General features: G+C 45.8%; 1 protein-coding gene across 1 annotated transcript in view; it reads right to left on the minus strand.

Annotated features, from left to right (window-relative positions):
• The window catches only part of ARHGEF17 (Rho guanine nucleotide exchange factor 17), a 150,458-nt gene extending 125,810 nt beyond the window's left edge, over positions 1–24,648 (minus strand). Inside the window, exon 1 of the mRNA XM_070751512.1 lies at positions 20,779–24,648. Within this exon, the coding sequence (XP_070607613.1) occupies positions 20,779–24,306 (3,528 nt within the window). The 5' untranslated portion in view covers positions 24,307–24,648. The remainder of the gene's footprint in view (positions 1–20,778) is intronic.
• Positions 24,649–25,701: the final 1,053 nt, after the last annotated feature.

Here is a 25,701-nt window from a genome sequence, read left to right on the forward strand (position 1 = left end):
AATTATTATTTTGCAGATGTGTCTTTTTGGTTCAGGCTCTGTTACAAGAACACCACTTAGTTTTTTCATCCAGCTTTAAGATGCCGTGCGAATGCAGCCCAAGAGGAATACTACTAGCATGGAGCCGTGTATCTGCACCATTACTGCAGAGCATATCCATAATTGTGTGTTTCTGGAAGAAATCCATTCGTCTCCTTCCTTGGTTTTGACAAGTCCTAATTTGGAAACAGGACACAGTGCCGCCCGTTTCCTTTTCAGCTCTTCTTCTCCTTTTACACTCTCAGGACCCTCAAAGATCAATCTCCAGGACGTGGCAGGGGGATCATGTGGCTGGACAAAAGTGCAACACAAATGTTCAGATTTGCGGTATGTGACCCATGTCACACACTGCCAGTATCAATGAGTTGCAGGATGGGTAAAAATTGATGGTTTTATATATACTGTATACATAATATACGATATATATATGATATGTATAATCAGACTTTTAAAATTTTAAATTGGATACTTTTGATTCTTATCAAATTTATTTTAATAAAATGCTTTTGGAGTAAAAAAAACTATCTAAAGATAGTTTTCCATTCAAGATACGTTAATAATTTAGCTTATTCAGCATGAAATGGAGCTCAGGTATGTAGCATGAGGCTGTATACTCTGCAATATTTACATTTCTGATAAACTTATTCAAACTCTGCAAGCTGAGATAACATGCACTGCATTTGTGCATTCACACAATTTCACAGTAACCCTGAGATTAATCATAAAACCAAGTTCAGGAATATTCCTTTATCACATTGTTTACCCCTCACATTCCTGGACATAAATTGTTTTAATTCCGACCCTCAAAATGATGCTATAGGCACACCAAGACAACTAGACACAAGAACAGGGGTTTTTTGCGAACGCCATCACTCTGCTAAACCAATAATTCCCTCACCTCTGTCCATCTATTTACTAAGTCTGCACTACTATTAATCTTCTCGTGTTCCTATCACTCATCTCCTCCCACAAATGAATGTATGACCGTAACTTGTTGCTTGTATCCTTACGATTTATAATAATGTTGGATTGTTTCCTGATTTGGTTATTTGTACCCTATGACAACCATGATTCTTGACAAATATGTCTTCTCTTTTTATGTACACTGAAAGCATCTGCACCAAATTCCTTGTGTGTCTAATCACACTTGGCCAATAAAGAATTCTATTCTATATTCTATTCTCTATTCTACTTTATTCTATTCTCTATCATGGCCTTCCCATGAGTACATAATTCCCTTCCCGTGAGTTAAGTAATTTAGTCTTAAAGGGTAAGGAGTATTATAATATTATATTATAATATATATTATATTCTATTATAATTATAATTATATTCTATTATTATATTATAATTATATTCTATTATTATATTCTATTATTATAAATTATTATAAATAATATATATTTATAATATATATAACCCTTCTGCTGCACGAATGCCAGCGACCAGTTAGGTCCCACAGAGTTGGCCTTCTCCGAGTCCCGTCAACTAAACAATGTCGTTTGGCGGGACCCAGGGGAAGAGCCTTCTCTGTGGCGGCCCCGGCCCTTTGGAACCAACTCCCCCCAGAGATTAGAATTGCTCCCACCCTCCTTGCCTTTCGTAAGCTTCTCAAAACCCACCTCTGTCGTCAGGCATGGGGGAACTGAGATACTCTTTCCCCCTAGGCCTTTACAATTTATGTTTGTATGTATGTTTGGTTTTATAATAAGGGTGGTTTTTTTTAGTTGTTTTAGTATTGGATTGTTACATGCTGTTTTTTATCACTATTGTTAGCCGCCCCGAGTCTATGGAGAGGGGCGGCATACAAATCCAATAAATAATAATAATAATAATAATTATTATTATATTATATTCTAATATAATATAATAATATTACCCCTTAAAAGCAGCAATAACCGTTTTGAAACAAGGCTGAGATGCAACCAACTCTGAAGCAAACCAAATTGTCAGCAGGTTAATTCCAAGCTAACTTAATGTTTTGTTTACACACAGAGAGACACACACACACACAAAGCATTCCAGGCATAGAGCCCTTTCCATTCATAAAAAAAAACTCCCTGGACTTACTTTCCTTTATAGATCTGCTTGTGCCAAAAAATCTCTTGGCAACCGGAACGCAAAAGGATGACGGTTGACAAGATGGTGACATTGAGGGAAGCCAGAAAGCAAAATGGCAACGATTTAGGTGCTGCAGTAAAACAAGAGAGAAGTGAGTTCGAATCCTGATCGGCTGCAGAGACTGAGAAAACTTTGACTCAGTTGCTGGTACTCTAGAAACAGTGCAGAGACGAGCAACAAAGAGGATTCGGGGAATGGAGGGTAAAACATATCAAGAACGGTTGCAGGACCTGGGCATGGCTACTTTGATGAGAAGAAGGACCAGGGGAGACAGGATAGCAGCCTTCCAGTATCTCAGGGGTTGCCACAAAGAAGAGGGAGTCAAGCTATTCTCCAAAGCACCTGAGGGTAGAACAAGAAGCAATGGGTGGAAACTAAACAAGGAGAGAAGCAACTTAGACCTAAGGAGAAAATTCCTGATGGTAGGAACAATAAATTCAGAAGTTGTTGGTGCTCCATCGTGGGATGTTTTTAAGAAAAATTGGATATTATACTGAATAATGATGATGATGATGATGATGATGGTGATGAATTCAAAGCATGATACTATGGCCTTTTGAGACTGAAAGATGCCAATGCAAATAATGATGATGATGATAATAATAATGAGAAGAAGAAGAAGAAGAAGAAGAAGAAGAAGAAGAAGAAGAAGAAGAGGAGGAGGAGGAGGAGGAAGAAGAAGAGGAGGAGGAAGAAGGAGAAGAAGAAGAACAACAACAACAACAACAATTAATAACAGTGAGAACAATTGTATGTTTTTCAATTATGGGTTTTTTAGTTTCTAAATATTAGATTTGTATTTTACAATGTGTTATACTATTGCTGTGAGCCGCCCCGAGTCTACGGAGAGGGGCGGCATATAAATTTTAATAAATAAATAAATTTAATAAATAAATTAATCAGCGGAATGACTTGCCTCTAGAAGTTGTGGGTGCCTCAATTCTGAAGGTTTTTAAGGAGAAATTGGACTGACGATTTATCAAAAGCAGTATAAGGTCTCCTGCTTGAACGAAGGGCTGGCCTAGGAGGTCTCCAAGTTCCCTTCCAGCTCTTGTACGCTGGCCAGCCTACCTCACAGGGTTGTTGCTCCGCGGTTTAAAAGGAAGAGGGATTCCCACACAAGCTGCCTTGGTGCCTTGTTGGAGTGGCAGAAAGCTAGCACGGAAACCTGCCATTAGATGCTGTGTAATTCACCTTTCCCTTCTATCTCTAAATTGCATACCTGGGAACGGCGTTGGCATAGCAACCCAGCTGCCTGTCCTTGGTTTATTTATCTTTCTGGTACCCACTCCACCTCCCCTAAACCCAGGCTGGCATTTGGCTCTGAGAAAAGCTTTAGGCAGGATAGAAGGGAGAGAGAAAAATGAGTGCAAACAACTTTTAAAAAGCTGGAGAGCCGAGCAGTTATTCGTGTTTCCCAGAAAATAAGGCTGTTGGGGTCTGGATGGGTGTCAACAGACTCAAACTCAACCTGGATAAGACGGAGTGGCTGTGGGTTCTGCCTCCCAAGGACAATGCCATCTGTCCGTCCATCACCCTGGGGGAGGAACTATTGACCCCCTCAGAGAGGGTCCGCAACTTGGGCGTCCTCCTCGATCCACAACTCACATTAGAGAAACATCTTTCAGCTGTGGCGAGGGGGGCGTTTGCCCAGGTTCGCCTGGTGCATCAGTTGCGGCCCTATTTGGACCGGGAGTCACTGCTCACAGTCACTCATGCCCTCATCACCTCGAGGTTCGACTACTGTAATGCTCTCTACATGGGGCTACCTTTGAAAAGTGTTCGGAAACTTCAGATCGTGCAGAATGCAGCTGCGAGAGCAATCATGGGCTTTCCCAAATATGCCCATGTCACACCAACACTCCGCAGTCTGCATTGGTTGCCGATCAGTTTCCGGTCACAATTCAAAGTGTTGGTTATGACCTATAAAGCCCTTCATGGCACCGGACCAGAATATCTCCAGGACTGCCTTCTGCCGCACAAATCCCAGTGACCGGTTATTAATAAATAAATAAATAATTTTTTTGCTCCAAAAAGATGCATTAGGACTTATTTTCTGGTTAGGTCTTAGTTTGGGGGGAAATACGGTACTAAAATGTGTCTGTCTGTCTGATGATTTTAACCTGGACTTATTTTTGAAGTAGGGTCTATATTACAAACATCCTTAAAAACCATGCTAGGGCAAAGGCCTTCGGAACTGGCAAACCTAAAGACTTGTGGACTTCAACTCCCAGAATTTTCCAGCCAGCATAGCTATGGCTCATTTTCCGGTTGGGTTTTATTTTGGGGGAAACACGGCAGCTGATAGGTATCCAAGGCATCTTCGACATGATTTTATTTTATTTTATTTGAACCTGGGGAGTCTGCCTTAAAAAAAAAAGTAGGAATGGGGTACCTACACTTTCTGGACACAACTTTTTCCACTGTTAGATTGTTCCCTCTAGCAGGACATTTCTCCTTAGTTCTAGGTTACTTCTCTTCTGGGTTAGAACACAGGACATAGGAGAAGAGAGTTGGAAGGGACTTTGGAGGTCATGTAGTCCAACCCCACTCCCTACACCAGCTGGATTGTGGATTAGAATAGAAAGAATGAAAGAATAGGATGGACTGGACTGGACTGGACTAGACTAGAATAAAATAGAACAATATAGAATAAAATATTATAATGGACTGGACTGGACTAGAATAAAATATTAGAATAGACTGGACTGGACTAGACTAGAATTCTTTTTTTTTTAATAAACTTTATTGATTTTCTTAAAATTGACAAACATACAAACACACATTTAACATAAAATTGGGGTTGCAAATACCCCGCTTGTTCAAGAAGTCAAATTGCATTACAGAAAAAAGAATACATTATTAATATGTTAAGTCAACCTATTACTTTAAGTGAAAAGAAGAGATTTTATGTTACCTTATTATGAAAAAAAACCATAAACTTCATATCTAAGCAAAGTACAAACACAAAAATTAAATCCTAACCATACTACTATTGTACATTTTTAATTCTTCTTTTTGTCTATCCATGTATACACTTTATTCCAAATCACATAAAATTCAGATTCTTCTTGGTTATTTAACCGTCTTGTCATCATATCTTTACTGGCCAAGTGTGATTGGACACACACAAGGAATTTGTCTTCAGTGCAGATGCTCTCAGTATATAAGCCAGCTGGAGAATTCTGAGCATTGAAGTCTACAAGTCTTAAACATTGCCAAGTTTGGGGACCCCCGGTCTTATACCATCCTATACCACAAATTTCTTCATTTCAGTGATGGAGCCCCTACAATCTCTCGGGTATGTTGATCATTTTTAGGGATATCCCAAATTTTGAGGAACACCCCCCCCTAACCCTAACCCTTGGATCCTCAAATGTATAAAGCCAGATTTAAACCTCACACTGATCTTGGTTCTCTTTTTAAAAAAGCTGCAGTTTGATGAGAATTCTTTCTGTATCTTTTCATCCTTCCTACTGGAAGACTTAATGAACTCAATCTGTATAGTCTGGAGGACAGAAGGAAAAGGGGGGACATGATCGAAACATTTAAATATGTTAAATGGTTAAATAAAGTCCAGGAGGGAAGTGTTTTTAATAGGAAAGTGAACACAAGAACAAGGGGCCACAATCTGAGGTTAGTTGGGGGAAAGATCGGAAGCAACGTGAGAAAATATCATTTTACCGAAAGAGTAGTAGATGCTTGGAACAAACTTCCAGCAGACGTGGTTGGTAAATCCACAGTGACTGAATTGAAACATGTCTGGGATAAACAAAGATCCATCCTAAGATAAAATACAGGAAATAGCATAAGGGCAGATTAGGAGGTCTTTTTCTGCCGTCAATCTTCCAGGTTTCTAAGAATGAGAAATGACTTCTTCTACGGGGCCATACAAATCTAATAAATTATTATTATTGTTGTTGTTGTTGTTGTTGTTGTTGTTATTACTACTACTATTATTATTATTATTATTATTATTATTATTATTATAGAAACATAGAAGTCTGACAGCAGAAAAATACCTCCTGGTCCATCTAGTCTGCTCTTATACTATTTTCTGTATTTTATCTTAGGATGGATCTATGTTTATCCCAGGCATGTTTAAATTCAGTTACTGTGGATTTACCAACCACGTCTGCTGGAAGTTTGTTCGAAGGATCTACTACTCTTTCAGTAAAATAATATTTTCTCATGTTGCTTTTGATCTTTCCCCCAACTAACTTTCCCCCAACTTATTATTATTATTATTATTATTATTATTATTATTATTATTATTATTATTATTTATATTTATCCTCCAAAGTCCCCTGTGGCAAGGGGGCATCCGACTCAAGCGTGATTTTGTGGGCATCTTGTTCCAACCTTCTCATCTCCTGAACCTCCCTGGCTTCTCCCCTTGCTGTCTGAAGTCCAGACACTGTCACGCCAGGGAGTCTTTGCCCAATAGGTCATAAATCAAAAGGAAAAAGGGAATACTGGCTTATGTGATGTCTGTGGCATTAAAGAGCCAAGAGGTTGTAAAAGATACTGGGAAAGATTGCCCATAAAAGGAAGAATGTGGCACCCATTTTCTGACTGCCTGGGCGGCCCTGAAGTTCACACAAGGTAGGGTGGCTTCAGCCATCAGTAGCCTCACTCAACCCACCTCGATTTATGACTTGTAGAAAGAAGAAAATGTCGCATTTTGCCAACAATCTGCAGTTCGGGGAAAATGGCCAGCCAAAACCTCAGAATTATCCAAGCTTGTTACTTGATCTCTATTTTTATCCTGCCTTTATTACTTTACAAATAATGCAAGCCAGCAAATATAATTCTCTCTCTCATCTATCTATTTATCAATCAATCAATCAATCTATCTATCTATCTATCTATCTATCTATCTATCTATCTATCATGTGCATCTATCTATCTATCTATCTATCTATCATGTGCATCTATCTATCTATCTATCTATCTATCTAGCTAGCTAGCTAGCTAGCTAGCTATCATGTGCATCTATCTATCTATCTATCTATCTATCTATCTATCTATCATGTGCATCTATCTATCTATCTATCTATCTATCTATCTATCTATCTATCTATCTATCTATCTATCTATCTATCTAGCTATCATGTGCATCTATCTATCTATCTATCTATCTATCCATCCATCTATTATCTATCTATCATCTATCTATCCATCCATCTCTAACTCTATCTCTCCATGTATGTACGTAAGTATCCGTCCATCCATCCATCCATCCATCCATATATCTAACATCAATCTATCATCTACCTATATCTATCCACCTACCTATCTACCTATCATATCCATCCATCCATCTACCTACCCATCAATTATCTATCATCTTTCTATCCACCCCCATCTCTGATTCTCCATGTATTATTAATTAATTAATTAATTAATTAATTAATTTATGCATGCATGCATCCATCCATCCATCCATCCAGGTTTTGCTGTGTCTTTAACTCTCCCCCCCACTTTATTATTATTATTATTATTATTATTATTATTATTATTATTATTTATTCAATTTGTATGCCGCCCCTCTCCGGAGACATGGAGCGGCTCACAACACGAAATACTTGATATTTGCTTTGTATTCCACCTGGTCCCCAGTGAAATACTTCCTAAACACGTTGATTGGTTTGAATAGACGGATTTCCTGAATTACTATATTCCGCATATAACTGACCCTGCTGTGCCTGGCCTCTCCTGCCGGCTGCCTGCTACACAGCCCGTTCGGCCTCTCTAGGATTCGTTGTAAACTAGGAAACTTTTCAAGGGGGGGGGGGGATTTGTTGTCTTTGAATCTGGACTTTGGTCAGAATTAGAGTTTTGGAATTAGAATTTTAGAATGAGGACATTAGAATTAGATTAGGATTAAGATTAGAATCAGAATTCTAATCCTAATCTTAATCCAGTTCTAATTCATATTTTGATTTTGATTCTAATTCTAATTATTTATTTAGTGATATTTATATTCCTCCCAACTCCAGCAGGAGGATGGATGGATGGATGAATTATAGATGATAGATAGATAGATGATAAATTGATGATAGACGGATGGATTTATTTATTTATTTATTTATTTTATTACTTAGATTTGTATGCCGCCCCTCTCCGAAGACATTGGTTATGTGAGTTTGGACCCATTTTATGACTTTTCTTGCTGCAGTCGTTAAGTGAATCGGTGTAGTCGTTAAGTGAATCTGACTTGCCTTCGCTTGCCAGAAGGTCGCAAAAGGGGATCAGATGATTCCGGGACACTGGAACCGTCATAAATGTGAGACAGTTGTCGAGTATCTAAATTTTGATCACACAACATGATCATAAGTCACTTTTTTTCAATCCCGTTATAACTTTGAACAGTCATCAAATGAGTCTAAGGATAAGGGCGGCATTTTAAAAAATCGAATAAATAAATACATAAATAAATTAGAGTAGAATTAGAATTAAAATTAGAATTAGAAGAGAATGATAGAGATGAAAGGGACCCTTGAACTCCTCCTCTCTCTATCAAGTACTGACGATCTTTTCTAGTTGAGTCATAAAACATCTGCAAGAAAACAACAAGCTCAGAGAGCACCACAGTTTCCACAGTCCTCCTCCTCTTCCTCCAAGCCCACTCCCTTCTAGCACTGATGATATCACCTAGTTGAGTAATGAAACGTCTGCAAGAAACAACCCAACTCAGAGGGCATTAAAGAGCCCACCGAGGCTGGTGTCCACCAGATATATCTCCAGAATTTCAGCCAACAGGCCTCTGCCGGAGAATTCAAGAAGCCAAGTTCCTCCAACTAGTACACAGCGAGTGGTTCAAAGCTCATAAAAAGCTGCCATCCCAAAAGCTCAACTCCTTAGATCAGGGGAATCCAAACTTGGCAAATTTTAAGACTTGTGGACTTCAACTCCCATAATTCTCCAGCCCGCCATGAATGATAGAGTTGGAAGAGGCCAGAAGGGTCATCTAAGTCAGGGGTCTCCAACCTTGGCCACTTTAAGACTTGTGGACTTCAACTCCCAGAATTCCTTAGCCAGCCATGAATGATAGAGTTGGAAGAGGCCAGAAGGGTCATCTAAGTCAGGGGTCTCCAACCTTGGCCACTTTAAGACTTGTGGACTTCAACTCCCAGAATTCCCCAGCCAACCATGAATGATAGAGTTGGACAAGGCCAGAAGGGTCATCTAAACTTGGCCAGAAGTCTCCAAACTTGGCCACCTCCAGCTATGCTGCTGGCTGGAGGATTCTGGGAGTTGAAGTATTAAAGTTGCCAGGTTTGAAGATCTCTGGCTTAGATGCTCCATCCTCCTTAATTGTATTAAAATAAGCAATAATCTCATCCAAGAGATGGCTTCACGTCAATTCCACGATTCCATAATTCCAGAAGATCAGGAAGAAAGGAATGTGCGGAGGAATATGGAGATCAGCTTGATGAAGGAATGCAAGGAACCAGGAATTAAACGACCGCTCGGTCCTGGGAAGAGAGAAGGCGTGAGAAAGAAACTCAAGGCAACCCAACCTGGTCTGTCTGGTATACAGTGTTCCCTCGATTTTCACGGGTTCGAACTTCGCGGAAAATCTATACCACGGGTTTTCAAAAATATTAATTAAAAAAATACTTTGCGGTTTCCCCCCCTATACCACGGTTTTCCCCGCCCGATGACGTCATATGTCATCGCCAAACTTTCGTCCACCTTTAATAAATATATTTTTTAATAAACATTAATAAATAAACATGGTGAGTAATGCTAAGGGAATGGAAAATTGCAATTTAGGGGTTTAAAGTGTTAAGGGAAGGCTTGTGATACTGTTCATAGCCAAAAATAGTGTATTTAGATTAGATTAGATTAGATTTATTGGATTTATATGCCGCCCCTCTCCGCAGACTCGGGGCGGCTCACAACAATTTACTTCTGCATCTCTACTTCGCGGAAATTTGACTTTCGCGGGCGGTCTCGGAACGCATCCGCCGCGAAAATCGAGGGAACATTGTACAATGAAGTGGAGAGAAACTGGGGTGGGTTTTCAAGATTCTGTCGTTCTACATCCAAATAACATTTCGATGGGTTTGTTTTCTCCCAAAGGCAACTGGACTTTGTCTTTTCCTTGAAGACATTTCGCTTCTTACCCAAGAAGCTTCTTCAGTTCTTCAGAAGAGGAGTTCAACCTGTGCTTCAAAGCATTTAGAGGCAGGACAAGAAGGAAACTAATCAAGGGGAGAAGCAACCCAGAACTAAGGAGAAATTTTCTGGCAGTTAGAACAATTAAGCAGTGGAACAGCCCACCACCAGGAGTTGTGAATGCTCCAAGAATCTTTTAAGAACATGTTGCATAACCATTTGTCTGAAGTAGAGTAGGAGTTCTTGCCTGGGCAAGGGGTTGGACTAGAAGACCTCCAAGGTCCCTTCCTACTCTGTTATTCTATTCTATTCCATTCCATTCCATTCCATTTTCTATTCCACTCCATTCTGTATTCTATTCTACTCTATTCTATTCTGAATTTCTTATTCCATTCCATTCTCTATTCTATTCTATTCTGATTTCCTATTCTATTCCATTCCATTGTAATTATTTCTATTTCTAGTCTGCGGAGAGGGGCGGCATACAAATCAAATCAAATCAAATTCAAATCAAATCAAATCAAATCAAATCAAATCAAATTTTCCACCTCTGTTTTCCCCAAACTAAGACATCCCCTGATAATAAGCCCAATTGGTCTTTTTGAGTGCAGGGCAACAAGGCCAAGAGCTTATTTCAGGGTTCCAAAAATATACGACAGGGTCTTATTTTGGGGAAAACACAGTATTATTCCTATTATTCCTATTATTCTTGTTATTCCTATTATTCCTATTCCCTATTCTACTCTACTCTCAAGATACCCGAGGTTAAACCTGCAAAATGTAGAATTCATATTCCCACGGGCACCAGCGAGATTCTGCCTACTGGTGTGAATTCTGCAAGGCAAATGAATTCGTCTCCAAAAGGAAATGTTCACTTCATCTTTAGTTTGGCACAAATACACGCATCCTAAATTCGCCACAGGGTCTCGACACCATCCGTTTCATATCTAAAAATTGCAGCACACTCTTAAGACAGGGCGGTGTGGAATTAAAGGCCTATATACTTTAGGATGAGAGATAATAGAGTCTGGGCGGTTGGAGAGTTATAATCTTAGACAAAACAACTGACACAGCCTTTAGCCGCAGCCATTATTGCAAGTCGCTTGGATCAGAGCAAACCCTATTCACACAATGCAGCACCAAAACCTGGTTCCCGAGGTTTGCCAAACCACAGTTCAATTTTTTTTTAAAAAATACAATAGAAAGAGAGAAGGAGGAAAGAAGGGGACAAAAGCACCTCAATTGTAAAATGGATTAAATCCAGGCAATAAACTTAAATTACCGTAGTTACAAACCAGCTCTCAGAGCGATCCCTTGGTTGATGGCTATTTTGACAAATATTTTCATGCTATGCATTGTGGTCAACCCCAAGTACAGGACGAGAAGCGATGGGTGGAAACTAAAGGAGAGAAGCAACTTCGAACTAAGGATACATTCCCTGTGAGTCAGACCGGTTGATCAGTGTAACAGCTTGCTACCAGAAGTTGTGAATGCTCCATCCCTGGAAGTTTTTAAGCAGATGTTGCGTAAAGATTTGTCTGAAGTTGAGTAGGATTTCCTGCCTAAGCAGGGGGTTGGACTAGAAGACCTCCAAGGTCTCTTCTCACTCTTGCCCCAGAGAGGAGGAGGGTCAAGCTATTTTCCAAAGCATCTGAGTGACCAATCATGGATAGAAACTGAACAAGGAGAGATTCAATCTGGAAATAAGGCGAAATTTCCTGACAACTCTGTCTATTCTATTCTATTCTATTCTATTTCCATTCCATTCCATTCATTGCTCTTACATTAAATTTAATTTAAGCACAGGTAGTCCTGGATTTACATTTAGTGACTGTTTGAAGTTACAAGAAGATTGTTTTAAGAGGACAAAAAATGAGCCTACCAACCTCACTGAAAATTGGCAGAAAGGGCTACGTGTGGATGCACAGGGGGCATGGGGCATTGAATTATGGGTGTGCGCACTCACACTCATGCGATAGTGCAAGTGCATGCGCTTTGAGCACTGAGGGGGGGAATGGTTTGCAATCGCTGCTATAAGTGAATGTGAAAATCTGGCAACACGTGTCTTCCTAGGCGCAGGATGGTGAACCTTTGGCACACGTGCCACAAATGGTAAGCGGAGCCATATCGGAGGGCACATGAGGCACTGCCCTATTTCAGCTCCAGTGTGCATGCATGTGCTGGCCCGCTGATTTTCATAGAAACATAGAAGACTGACGGCAGAAAAAGACCTCATGGTCCATCTAGTCTGCCCTTATACTATTTCCTGTATTTTATCTTAGGAAATTTGGAAAAATTGACTTCCCTTGTGCCCGTTGTGCTGTTTTTGCACTCCGGAGGGTTCAGGGAAGCTTCCTAAAGCCCCAGGGTGCAAAAAACAGCACAATAGGCAACCCGGAAGTGCATTTTTCCAAATTTCTGGCTTCCCCCCTTGGCTGTTTTTTTCACCGTCCCAGGTTTCAGTGAGGCCTATGCGCATGTGTAGGGGGGATTGTGCGCATGGACGTGCATGCCAGCACAAGCACGCACAGCCTTTTGGCACACGAACCAAGATAGGTTCGCCGCACACTGTCCTAGGCTGAAGGTTGTCATTTCCAAAACCACAAAACTAATGTTTCCCACAAAATTGCAATGGAGAAAAAAACCACGAGGTGTGTTTGACCGGCCTCTCTGCCCGGAAGCCTTTTATTTAATCCACCGGGGATTATTTCCAGTCCCAGGCGTGTTTTTAAATTCCATTCAATTATCACCAAGCTGGCTGAAATTAAAATAGCCGGAGGATTATCCAAAAAAAAAAAGTGATTACCTTTTCGTACAAAACAAAATGCCAGCAGACACATCGCAAGATTCCTTCTCGGAAGGAACCTCCCCAGAGGCGGGAACATCACAAGATTCCATGCGCTCAAAAATGCAACAGGCCCACCGTCAAAATAAATAACGAAAAAACAAAATGCAGGTAGCCTTTAACCACTTACAGCCTGTTCTGTCGGGCTCTCTGGCAGACTCCTCCCAAAAATTCACAGGTACAAATTTCAGGCACATACACACGTTTGAAAATTCAAAACAATGTTCTTTATAATGAAACTTCACTTAAACCAAGCCCTCTTTTGGCATAGCAAAGAGCACTCGTCTCCAAACAAGCTGGTAATTTGTACAAGTCCCTTATCAGTTCTGAGATACTTAGCTTGCAGCTGTGAGGCAATTCACAGTCCTTCTTCTTTCACAAAGTGAAACACACTTTGCCCTGGTTTAGTTTCAAAGCGGGGGAAAATCAGCACACAAAAGGTCAAAGTCAGCAAAGCAGTCACGAAACACAACGATCAGATAATCCTCCACAATGGCCAAACCCACAGGCTGCTCTTTATAGCAGCCTCACTAATGACCACAGCCCCACCCAACCACAGGTGGCCTCATTTTCTTTGATAATAATCTCTCAGTTGTTGTTGCCTATGCATCGCTCTCCGCATGCGTGGCTGTATCATTAACTCTTGTTCTGAATCCAAGGAGGAGAGAGATAATTGATCTCCTTCTGAGCTGTCTGCCCCACTCTCCTCCTCCCTGTCACTCATGTCTTCTTGTTCAGAGGAGCCTTCATCAGCAGATTCCACCGGGGACAAAACAGGCCTGCAGCATGTGGATGTCTCCCCCATATCCACAGTCCTTGGGGCAGGAGCTGGGCCAGAGCTAACCACAACACAACACAACCATTTCTGTTGTTAAGTGAAACACTTGTTAAGTGAGTTTGGTCTCGTTTTACCACTTTTCTTTTGCCAACGTTGTTAAGCAAAGCCTTGCAGTTGTTAAATTAGCAATGCCGTTGTTAAATGAATCTGCCCCCCCCCATTGACAAAGAGGTAGCTAATCAACTTATCTCCCACAACTGAGCCCAAAATTTATGTTGGTAAGTGAGACATTTGTTAGGTCCTCATCTTACGACCTTTCTCGCCACCGTTGCTAAGCGAATCACTGCAGTTATTAAGACAGTTAACACCATCATTAAGCGAATCAGGCTCCCGTATTGATTTAGCTTGTCGGAAGGTCGCAAAAGCAGATCACATGACCCCTGGGACATTACAACTGTCGTAAGCACATGCCAGTTGCCAAGCTTTCTGAATCTTGATCATGTGACCATGGGGATGCTACAAAGGTCATAAATGTGGGGAAACGGTCATAAGTCACTGTTTTCAGTGCTGTTGTCACTAAACGGATGGTCGTAAGTTGAGGATTACCTGTATGCTGAATCATAAGCCAGCCAATTCTCTTTTAGCCTATTCTAACATGTTGTGCAGCCACAGTTTTGATGATGTTATCTAGTTTGGTAGAGAAACGTCTCAGCACATATATTGCAGTGTTCCCTCGATTTTCGCGGGTTCGAACTTCGCGAAAAGTCTATACCACGGTTTTTCAAAAATATTAATTAAAAAATACTTCGCGGTTTCCCCCCCATACCACGGTTTTTCCCGCACGATGACGTCCTATGTCATCGCCAAACTTTCGTCTGCCTTTAATAAATATGTTTTCATAAATTTTAATAAGTAAACATGGTGAGTAATAATCTAAATGGTTGCTAAGGGGATGGGAAATTGTAATTTAGGGGTTTAAAGTGTTAAGGGAAGGCTTGGGATACTGTTCATAGCCAAAAATAGTGTACAGTGATACCTCGTCTTACAAACTTAATTGGTTCCGGGACGAGGTTTGTAAGGTGAAAAGTTTGTAAGACAAAACAATGTTTCCCATAGGAATCAATGGAAAAGCGATTAATGCGTGCAAGCCCAAAACTCACCCCTTTTGCCAGCCGAAGTGCCCGTTTTTGCACTGCTGGGATTCCCCTGAGGCTCCTCTCCATGGGAAACCCCACCTCTGGACTTCCGTGTTTTTGTGATGTTGCAGGAGAATCCCAGCAGTGCAAAAAACAGGCGCTTCGCTTGCAGCGGAAGTCAGGAGGTGGGGTTTCCCAGCAAGGGGAGCCTCAGCGAAATTGCAGCATCGCAAAAACACGGAAGTCCTCGAAACCCCATCTCCGGACTTCGCTGAGGCTCCCCTCCATGGGAAACCCCACCTCTGGACTTCCGTTGCCAGCGAAGCACCCGTTTTTGCGCTGCTGGGATTCCCCTACAGCATCGCAAAAACATGGAAGTCCGGAGGTGGGGTTTCCCATGGAGGGGAGCCTCAGGGGAATCCCAGCAGCGCAAAAACGGGGGCTTCGCTGGCAACGGAAGTCCGGAGGTGGGGTTTCCCAGCAGCGGCGGTGGGTTTGTAAGGTGAAAATAGTTTGGAAGAAGAGGCAAAAAAATCTTAAACCCCGGGTTTGTATCTCAAAAAGTTTGTATGACGAGGGGTTTGTAAGACGAGGCATCACTGTATTTACTTCCGCATCTCCGAGTCTTCGGAGAGGGGCGGCATACAAATCTAAGTAATAAATAAATAAATAAATAAATAAATAAATCTCTCCGAGTCTACGGAGAGGGGCAGCATACAAATCTAATAAATCATCATCATCATCATCATCATCATCATCTCTACTTCGACTTTCGTGGGCAGTCTCGGAATGCATCCCCCGCGAAAACTGAGGGAACACTGTATACCCTTTCACAAAAACCCTGGTTTAGGACTCTTAGCAAGCCCATCACCTGCAGTGTAGTTTAGTCCAGTCCAGGTTTTCCTACTCACCTTAAATATTGCTTTTCGTGGGACTTAAATCCAGGCCCAGACGAAACAGTGGCCTCAATCCGTCTCTCTTTTGCCACATGCCACTTTTTTCTCTCTCTTTTGGAGTGTGTAATTTACCGTCTAAGGGAGGAAGCTGCAAATTACACCCTTCGGCCTATCCAATGTATCGTTGGGTAGCCAGCACTTCCTATCCTGGCTGGGGATGATGAGAGTTGTGGTCCAATGCAACAGGCAGGCCCAACAGGATTTTTGCCTTTGTGAAAAGGGACTTGAGTTTGGGAAGGATGAAACGGGCTTTGTTGGCAGTCAGCTCAGCTCATTCTTCAGGGTTCTGAGCAGAAGAGGAGGGTGGTAGCTACCAGGGTGGGACGGTGGGGTCCTTTAGGCGGGTCTCTGGGCTCAGTTGCTGTTGTTTTGTAGACGTTTCCTGACTCAACTAGGTAACACCATCAGTGGCAGAAGGGGGTTTGAGGAGGAGGGGTGCAACTATGGGGTCCTTGGTGGTCTCTGAGCTCATTTGGTTTTCTGTTAGAAGGAGGAGGAGGAGAACGAAGGAAGGAGAAGGAAAGGGAGAGAAGGAGCAGGGGGAGAGGAAGAAAGGAGAAGAGGAGGGGGAAAAGAAAAGGAGAAAAGGAGGAGGAGGAAGAAAGGAGAAAAGGAGGAGGAAAAGGAGGAAAAGAGAAAAAGAGGAGGAGAAAGAAGGAAAAGGAGGGAACATGATCGAAACATTTAAATATGTCAAAGGGTTAAATAAGGTCCAGGAAGGAAGTGTTTTTAATAGGAAAGTGAACACAAGAACAAGGGGACACAATCTGAGGTTAGTTGGGGGAAAGATCAGAAGCAACGGGAGAAAATATTATTTCACTGAAAGAGTAGTAGATCCTTGGAACAAACTTCCAGCAGACGTGGTTGGTAAATCCACAGTAACTGAATTTAAACATGCCTGGGATAAACATACTGTATATCCATTGTAAGATAAAATACAGGAAATAGTATAAGGGCAGACTAGATGGACCATGAGGTCTTTTTCTGCCGTCAATCTTCTAGGTTTCTAGGTTTCTATGAGGAGGACTACCAGTTCTTTGATGCGATCAGAACTCAGTTGGGTTTTTTGCATGTTTCATTCCCCAACTCGGTAACATCAGCAGCGCTAAAAGGAGGTGGGGTTGGAGGAGGAGGAAGAGGAAGACAACTATGGGGTCCTTGGTGGTCTCTGAGCTCGTTTTTTTTGGTAGAAGGAGGGAAGGAGAAGGAAAGGGAGAGAGGTGGAGAAGCAGGAGGAGGAGGAGCAGAAGGAGAAGCATGGGAAGAGGAGGAAAGGAGGAAAAAGGAGGAAGAGGAGAAAAGGAGAAAAGGAGGAGGAAGAGGAGAAAAGGAGGAGTGGAGGAAGAGGAGGAAAAGAGAAAAGGAGGAAGAGGAGAAAAAGAGAAAAAAGGAGGAGAAACAGGAGAGAAGGAGAAAAGGGGAGAAAGAGGAAGAGGAGGAAGAGGAAAAAAGAGGAGGAGGAGGAAAGAAGGGGGACTGTAGGTTCCTTGATGCTCTCTGAGCTTAGTTGTTTTCTTGCAGATGTTTTATTTCCCAACTAGGTAACACCATCAATGCTAAAAGGAGATGGGATTAGAGGAGGAGGAGGAGGAGGAGGAGGAGTGTGAAGTCCTTGATGGTGTCTGAACTTAGTTATTTGCTTCCAATATTTGATCTCACCCAATTCTGGTTAGAGAGGACATTTCCTCTCTAATTCACATCCAATTCTGGATGCTCCTTGGTGCTCCCTGAGAGCTGGCTTGGTCTTTTTTGCAGATGTTTCATTGCCCAGCTAGGTAACATCATCAATGCTAGAAGAGAGTGGGGTTTGGGGAGGATGGGGTGAGGAGGAGGAGGGCTATGGGGGTCCTTTCTGAGCTTGGCTTTTTGCGTGCAGATGTTTCAGTACCTTTCTAGGTAACATCATCAGTACCAGATGGAGGGGGATTTGCTCCCTCTTTATAAACAAGTAGCTTGCTTGCAGAGGAGGATCCCCACTCCTTTGTAGCACTGATGATGTTACCCAGCTGGGTCATGAAACGTCTCAGGGACCGCCTTCTGCCGCACGAATCCCAGCGACCAGTTAGGTCCCACAGAGTGGGCCTTCTCCAGGTCCCGTCAACTAAACAATGCCGCTTGGCGGGACCCAGGAGAAGAGCCTTCTCTGTGGCGGCCCCGGCCCTCTGGAACCAACTCCCCCCAGAGATTAGAATTGCTCCCACACTCCTTGCCTTTCGTAAGCTTCTTAAAATCCACCTCTGCCATCAGGCATGGGGGACTTGAGATCCTCTTTCCCCCTAGGCCTTTACAATTTTATGCATGGTATGTCTGTATGTCTGTTTGCTTTTACAATAAGGGTTTTTAACTGTTTTAATATTGGATTGTCATATGCTGTTTACCACTGTTGTTAGCCGCCCCGAGTCTACGGAGAGGGGCGGCATACAAATCCAATAAAATAAAATAAAAATCAAAGTCTGCCACGAAACAACCCAGCTCAGAGATAACCAAGGAGCCCACCCCCAGAATTGGATGTGAATTAGAGAGGAAATTCCCCCTCTAACCAGAGCTGGCTGGGATCAAATATTGCTCCGGTGTAGTGACAAATCCCCCAGCCCCGTGGCCAGATACTACAGCATTCTACTACAGGCAGTCCTCGACTTACAACAATACATTCAGTGGCTGTTCGAAGTTACAATGGCGTGGTAAAAAAGGGACTTTTTCACACTTATGACGGTCACATAACCCCCGTGGCCACAGGATCAAAATCCAAGCACTTAGCAGCGGGTTCGTATTTATGACGGACGCAAGTCCATGGAATTCATTTCCCAACCATGTTTACTAAGGCCTGCAGTGACACACTTAACAACTGCGGGAAGAAAGGTCATAAAATGAGGCAAACCCCCATTGAACTGCCTTGCTTAGCAACAGAGTCTACGGAGAGGGGCGGCATACAAATCTAATAATAAATAAATAACAGAGAATTTGTGCTCAATTGTGTCCCGTCGTCGACCAAACAATGTCGTTTGGCGGGCCCCAGGGGAAGAGCCTTCTCTGTGGCGGCCCCTGCCCTTTGGAATCAACTCCCCCAGGAGATTAGAACGGCCCCCACCCTCCTTGTCTTTCGCAAGTTACTCAAGACCCACCTATATCGCCAGGCATGGGGGAATTAAGACATCTCCCCCAGGCTTTCTTATATTTTATGTTTGGTATGTAGGTGTTGTATGGTTTTTAAATTGTTGGGGTTTTTTAAATGTAATTTTATTATTAGATTTGTTCCATTGTTATACTGTTTTTATTGTTGTTGTGAGCCGCCCCGAGTCTTCGGAGAGGGGCGGCATACAAATCTAAGTAATAAATAAATTGCCAAAAAACAAGACCCAACGTGGATCTGATCCCAGAGACATATAGAGTCACGCTTAATTCAATGTGCCTTCTTATCCTCCCTCACACATTCATTCCACCTGATGTTTCCCAACCTCCGTAACTTCAAAAATGTGTGGACTTCAATTCCCAGAATTCTCTAGTCAGGTTTGGCTGCCGCTAAGAATTCTGGGAATTGAAAGCCACACGTCTCCAAGTTGCCACAATTGGACAACCCTGCTCTCTATACCAGTTTAGATCAGTTTCTCTCCCATTTTGGGCCCTTTGAAGAAGTGTGGACTTCGACTCCCAGAATCCCCTAGCCCAGGGGTAGCCAAACTTGGCTCTTCTATAACTTGTGGACTTCAACTCCCAGAATTCATGAGCCAATTATGCTAGCTCAGGAATTCTGGGAGTTGTAGTCCACATGTCATAGAAGAGCCAACTTTGCCTGCCCCAGTACGGATGCCGCTAAGGATTCTGGGAGTTGAAGTCCACCCATCTTAAAAATGGGCAAGATTATGAAACCCTGCCTTAAGACTTAAGGCCTGCACTCTTTTACTATATTAGATGGGTGCTTGTCACCCCACCCACACCCCACAAAAACACAACTCCTCATGTGTACTGTGTAGTCCAATTCAGACCTTACAAGCCTCAATCACATTAACAACTTGGTTGCACGAGACTTTGCAAACAGCAAGCACTACCAATGGCTACTCCAAGCCTCGGCCTTTTCTTTGCCATAAGGACTAGAAACCAAAATACCTTGGCAGACTATTTCACGCCATTGTGTACCCAGGTACAACCACGTTCAAACCAAAGGCGTGATATTATCAGAGTTCCCACCAGAAGCGAAGTTGGAGAAAGCCATGATATTCAGGTCACGCATCCTATCCGAACAAATCATCCCACAGGTTGCAACTCAGGTCTGCAAAATTTTAACCCTGATCCCCAACGTCTGACCAGTATTGGGCTGCAGCATGGACAGGCCGACACACCGTCCCGGTAGAAAAAAATGGAGATGCATAGACATCTCCAGGTCCCCGATATGTGCGTGCATGCATGCGCCCACGTGAGATTCGGCTTCTAAGCATGCGCAGGAAGCGAAATCTTATGTGAGGACACTCATGTACGAGAGATTTTGCCGATTTTTGATGGGTTTTTTTGCTTCCGCGCATACACGGAAGTAAAAACAATCACCGAAAATCGCCAAAACCTCACGTGTGTGAGTCCTTGCACGAGATTTCGCTTCCTTGGCATGCGCAGAAGCCGAATCTCACCCGCGCACACCTGCGCCAGTCACCGGGAGCACACCATTAGCGCCGGTGATGGGGAGCCCTTCACTGCGTCTGTCGCAGAACCTATCAAAACAAGTCAGCAGAACTTGAGCATCGACCATTTCTTAAGACTCCAGAAAACAAGACCCCAAAAACTCACCACTTGCGGCTTGGTCCTGGAGCTGCCGGCATTCCCATCTCCGTGGTGTTTGGGGCATCTGGGCAGCTTGGGTTCCGTCGTGGTCGGCGTGGAAGGCGACGACCTGGGGCTATCCAGGGTGCTGTTGGGGAGGGTCTCCCCTGAAGCGTGGGTCAACATGTAGTGCTTGGTAACATCCTCCAAAGACGGGACAGGCAGGGCGGCGGAAAATTTGGCAGGCAGGTGCGGAAGCTCCTGGATGGCGGGGTGAGCGTTCTGAAAGAGCGGAGTGGGCAGGTGGGCCTCGGAGGTGGCGAGAAAGGTGGCAGGCTCGCTGGCGTGGCGCACATGCTTGGAGGCTGGCCTTGCTCTGCACAGCGCAGCCGACGGCGCCGCCGTCTCATCTTTCCTGCCCTCCTGGTGATTCACTCGGTCGCTGCGTTTCTTGGAACTCCGCCGGATTATCCTCGGCGACAAGACCTCAGCCAGCTTGGGATCAAAGCTAAAGTTTTGAGGGGCCTCGTTGTCTTCCGCTGGCATCAACGGCAGGACTTGCTCCGACTGGGAGGACAACCTGCGGACCTCCTGCTCCGCCGATTGCTCCCTCTGCTCAGAAAGGATGGGTTCGCTGCTGGACGGAAGGATGTTTTGATCCATCTCGTTGATGGGTTCTCCGGCGCCCATGAAGCCCGGGCTGGCCTGCTCGCCACGGCGGCTGGGGTCGCTGAAAGACTTCTTCTTGATGGGCTTCCCGTTCCCCTTCTCGTCAATCACTTTGTCCATGGCGCCAGGCTGGCTGACGATGTTCTGGATCACGGTGCTGTAATCCTTCAGGCCGTCGCTGCAGACGGATAAGTCGCTGGCGGCACTTCCCGTGCAGTCGGACAAAGCGGCAGCGGACGATTCTAAGATGCCGGGCTTTGAATTCAACGACCCCAGGAGATTACTATCCATGGAGAAGTTCTTGGAGTCCTCCGTGATGGAGCACCTTCTGTGGGGCATGGGGTCGCTGAGAGACCGGTAGGTGTCGCCACTGGATTCTCCGCTGCTTCCGTTGCTGGATTCGGAACCATTGTTTCCCAAGGACGGGAACTTCCGCCGTCGCCGAAGGCCACCGGGAGTCAGAGGTGTCTCCGACAAAGCTTGGGACGCCGTAGCCTTGTGATTGTGGAGCACCTCATCTGCAACGGCCACGTTCTCGTTCCCTTGGATTAAATGGTTTGGGAGATGTTTCTCCTTCCTTTCAAGAGAACTGGCCTCGATTCCTCCTCTTTGGTTGGCCAACTTCCACGCCTCGACGGAAGGATCAAGATAACTGTAGGCAGGAGATGTTTCTGGCTCGGTCACAATCCCTTCATCGGTCATACTGGATTCCAGGCCTTCTTCTAAAGATTCCCTGCAGGATACGTTTCCTTCAGAGCCAGCTTTCTCCAAGCACTGACCGCTGCTTTCTTCTTTCAGGGCCTCCTCTCCCTGAGGTCCTCCCTCCTCCGTCCTGCCCTTCCCCTTTTCCTTGGACTCCAAAGGGAAATTATAGTCATGTTCTGAGCCAATCTTACTTATCTTCTCAAAAACCTGCCTGGCTTCTTGGATGTACTGATCTTGAATGATTACAGGGAGCATCTCCTCGTCTCCGTCTCGGCTGTCGGAAACCACGCCGTTGTGGTCGAAGCGAGTGGCCAGCAGAAGCTCCGAAGAGCTCGACTTCATGGTGTTCTGCAGACAAAGGCGGCGGGAGGCTGGTTTATCCGAGCAAGTGAAGGATTTGGCCCGCCGCAGAGTGGCCGTGAGGTCTTTCAGAGATGGCCGGTTGCCCAAGACCCAACGGTTCGGTGGTTGAACCTCACTATGGGATCTCTGCTGCTCCCCGGTTACTCCGTGGGGATAGTGTTCGTATCTGCCGACACCATCACCATCACTGCCGCCAAACGCCACGTCTTCTTGGTCCCTCAACCTATTGCCTCTTTTCTTGGCCTTCAGCTCCGAGAGGTCCGATTTCAGGAAGCTGAGAAGGGCCAAGGTCTCGCTGGCAATATCCGGATTGGACATGGACTTCTGCTGCTTGGATCTGGCCGATGGTTCAAGGCCACAAGGCAGCAAACTCTCAAAGGACGACAATTCCTGCTTGGATCTCCCCAATCCCAATGGCAGCTTGTTGGGACGGGCCCGGATTGGCGGCTGCAACCTGCCGTCGCTTGGGTTGAAACCTGGACCCCGGCCTAGGCCGAGACCCGGCTTGCTCAGGCCGGTAATCCAGGAGACCTCCGACTGTTCGTCTTCCTTCAAAGTCTCCGTGCTGGAGTATCTGCTGCTACTTCGGGAGCCGGCCGGGCTGGACGCAAAGGGGGGGATGTTGACCTTGGAGACGCGGGACAGCAGAGGCAGGGAAGGCCCCGAGGGAAGCGGGTGGGGGGTGCCCAGATAGGGCCTGTTGCCCTCAGGGGGGACCCCTAAAAATGGTCTCTCGGCAACGGCGGCCATTTTGGCTTCTGGAACTGAGGTAGTCCTCTCCCCGTCCTGAGGGGGCAAGAGACCCCCAGAAAGGTCCAGCTGGGCCTTGAGGTGCCACTCCATGCCGGCCGCCACCTGGGCCTCCACCTCCTCCTGGGCCTCAGTTTCCCTCTTGGTCCCCTCAGGGCAGCGTTTATGGGGCGCCTCCTCCTCCTCCTCACTGCCTGAGGAAGGCCTTGTGGGCCTCAACCGGTCCTCGCTGCCGCTACTAGAGACCTCCGGGGACGCCCAGCCCCAGGCCGGCGAGGAGGAGGCGGCCGAGGCGAAGGCCGCCGAACTATGCCAGGAATGCGGAGTCTCCCCGAGCTGAGGCGACGACGGGCCCCGAGGCGGCCTCAGGAGCCCCGCGAAGGGGACGCAGCTGCGCGGCGGAGGCGGAGGCGGGACGCCCCGGCGCTCGTCTTCGGCCGGGGCGCCGTCGGAGCCCGCTTTGCCGCCGCGTCCTCGCTCGGGCGCCTGTTGCTGCCGCCGAAAACTCTCGCCGAAAAGTTTCCGCATCTCCGTCACGTTGGGCCAGGCCGGCGCCGGCGCCTCGCCCGGCCCTTTGGAGGCGGAGGCGGAGGCGGCGGTGCTGCTGCTGCTGCTGGGCGGCGGGGCCGGGGCTTGATCGGCGGCCTCGGAGCCCCCCAGTTCCTTGGGGAAGTCGGCGGGGCGGGCGCAGGTGCCGGTCCTGGCGCGGCCTTCGGGGCCGGCGGCGCAGAAGCGCTGGGAAAGTTGGCGCACGGAGGGCGAGAGGCTCCGCAGGGCGCGGCCGGCCGGCTCTTTGGCTGCTGCTGCTGGGCGGGAGGCGAGGCTGAAAGAAGCGGCGCGGCCGGGCGATCGCCGCCCGATGGGCTCCGGCGGCGGGTGCTGCCCCGCGCTGGGCGGGGGAGGCTGGCGAGGCGGCGGTGGCGGCTCCCCCCGAGGGTCTCCTCCTTCTCCTCCTCCGGCCCCTCCTGCTTCTCCTCCGTCGGGCTGGGCCGGCCCGGTCCACTTGGCCAAGCGCTGGAAGGAGACGCTCCGGTAGAGGGAAGTCCGCTTCGGGGCCCCCTCGGCCATGCTTGAGGCAGCCGGTGGCGAGGCCTTCCTCCCGGCCCCCCGGATCTGAGGCGGGGTCCCCGAGTTTGGGAAGCGTCCTTGGGCACGCCGCCCCCCGCCGCCGGCCTCAAGCCATCCGAAGGAAGGAAGGAAGGAAGGAAGGAAGGAAGGAAGGAAGGAAGGAAGGAAGGAAGGAAGGAAGGAAGGAAAGCGTGAGAGAAAGTGGGTGGGTGGGGGAGAGAAAGAAAGAAAAGAGTTGGAAGGAAAGACAGAAAAGGAAGGAAAAGTGAAGCAGGAGAAAGAAAGAGTGAAAGAAAGAGAGGAAGGAGAAAAGTAAAGTTCCAAAAGTACCAAAGTCAAGAAACAAACAGAAGACGAGAATTAGCGACTGAGGGGAAGGAAGGAAGGATGGAAGGAAGGAAGGAAACCGGAGAGAAAACAATAAAGAAAGGGGGGAAAGAGAATGAGAGCAAGAAAGAAGGAAAGGGAGGAAGAAGAAAAAGAAGGGAAGAAAGAGAGAAAAAGAAAACACGAAGGAATGGAGAAAGAGAAAAAGGAAAAGAAAGGGAGAGAGAAAGAAGGAAAGGAAGGAAGAAAAAGAAGTAAGGGAGAGAGAGAGAAAGGAAGGAAGAAGAAAACACGAGAGAAAGAAGAAAGAAGAAAGAATAAGTGAGAGAAAGAAGGGAAGGAAGAAGATAAGGGAAGGAAGAAAGAAGATAAGGGAAGGAAGAAGATAAGGGAAGGAAGAAGAAAGAGAAAGAAAGAAAGAAAGAAAGAAAGAAAGAAAGAAAGAAAGAAAAAGACAAACTACCGGCCGTGCGGAGGAGGCAAGCAGCAGACTCCCAGCGAGGATTCCCACGTTCACTTCGGAGTTCGGGTCCCGCGGGGGGGGGGTGTGGAGGCGGAGAGAGCCGAGCAAAATCCGGCCCAAAGCAGTTCCGAAGCGGCGTTGGAGGGCAGCAACGTAAGCGCTCCTTCTGCGCGGCGGTTCCGATTCGTTCGGCGGAGCCAAGTCCCGGAATCGAGGCCGGAAACCCCCCTCCCCAAAAAACCCCCCCACGTGCGTGGGGGGAAAATCGATCCAAGTCCAAACTTTCAGGCCCTCCAAAGGCGATCCAGGGGGCCCGTCCGGTTCCGTGCAAGCGAATTCTGCACCGCAAAAAAAAAAAAAAAAATCCTAGCGAGGTTTTAAAATGCAACTTCTAACTGGCGCCGGGGGGGCCTTGGGGGCGCGGGGGAGACCCCCCATTTCTCCCGCGTGGAGCCTGGGCTCCTTTTTCAAAGCGCATCCTCCTTCTCTCCCCTCCGCATTCCGCTGGGTCGGTTTGTTGGGTTTATTTTCGCCTCCTTCCTTTTTGCCCCCTCTCTTTGGCTCTGTGTGTGTGTGTGTGTGTTTTTCCCAAAAGAAACTTTCAC

This window comes from Erythrolamprus reginae, chromosome 4 (genome assembly GCF_031021105.1).
Source record: "Erythrolamprus reginae isolate rEryReg1 chromosome 4, rEryReg1.hap1, whole genome shotgun sequence".
Lineage (NCBI taxonomy): Eukaryota > Metazoa > Chordata > Lepidosauria > Squamata > Dipsadidae > Erythrolamprus > Erythrolamprus reginae.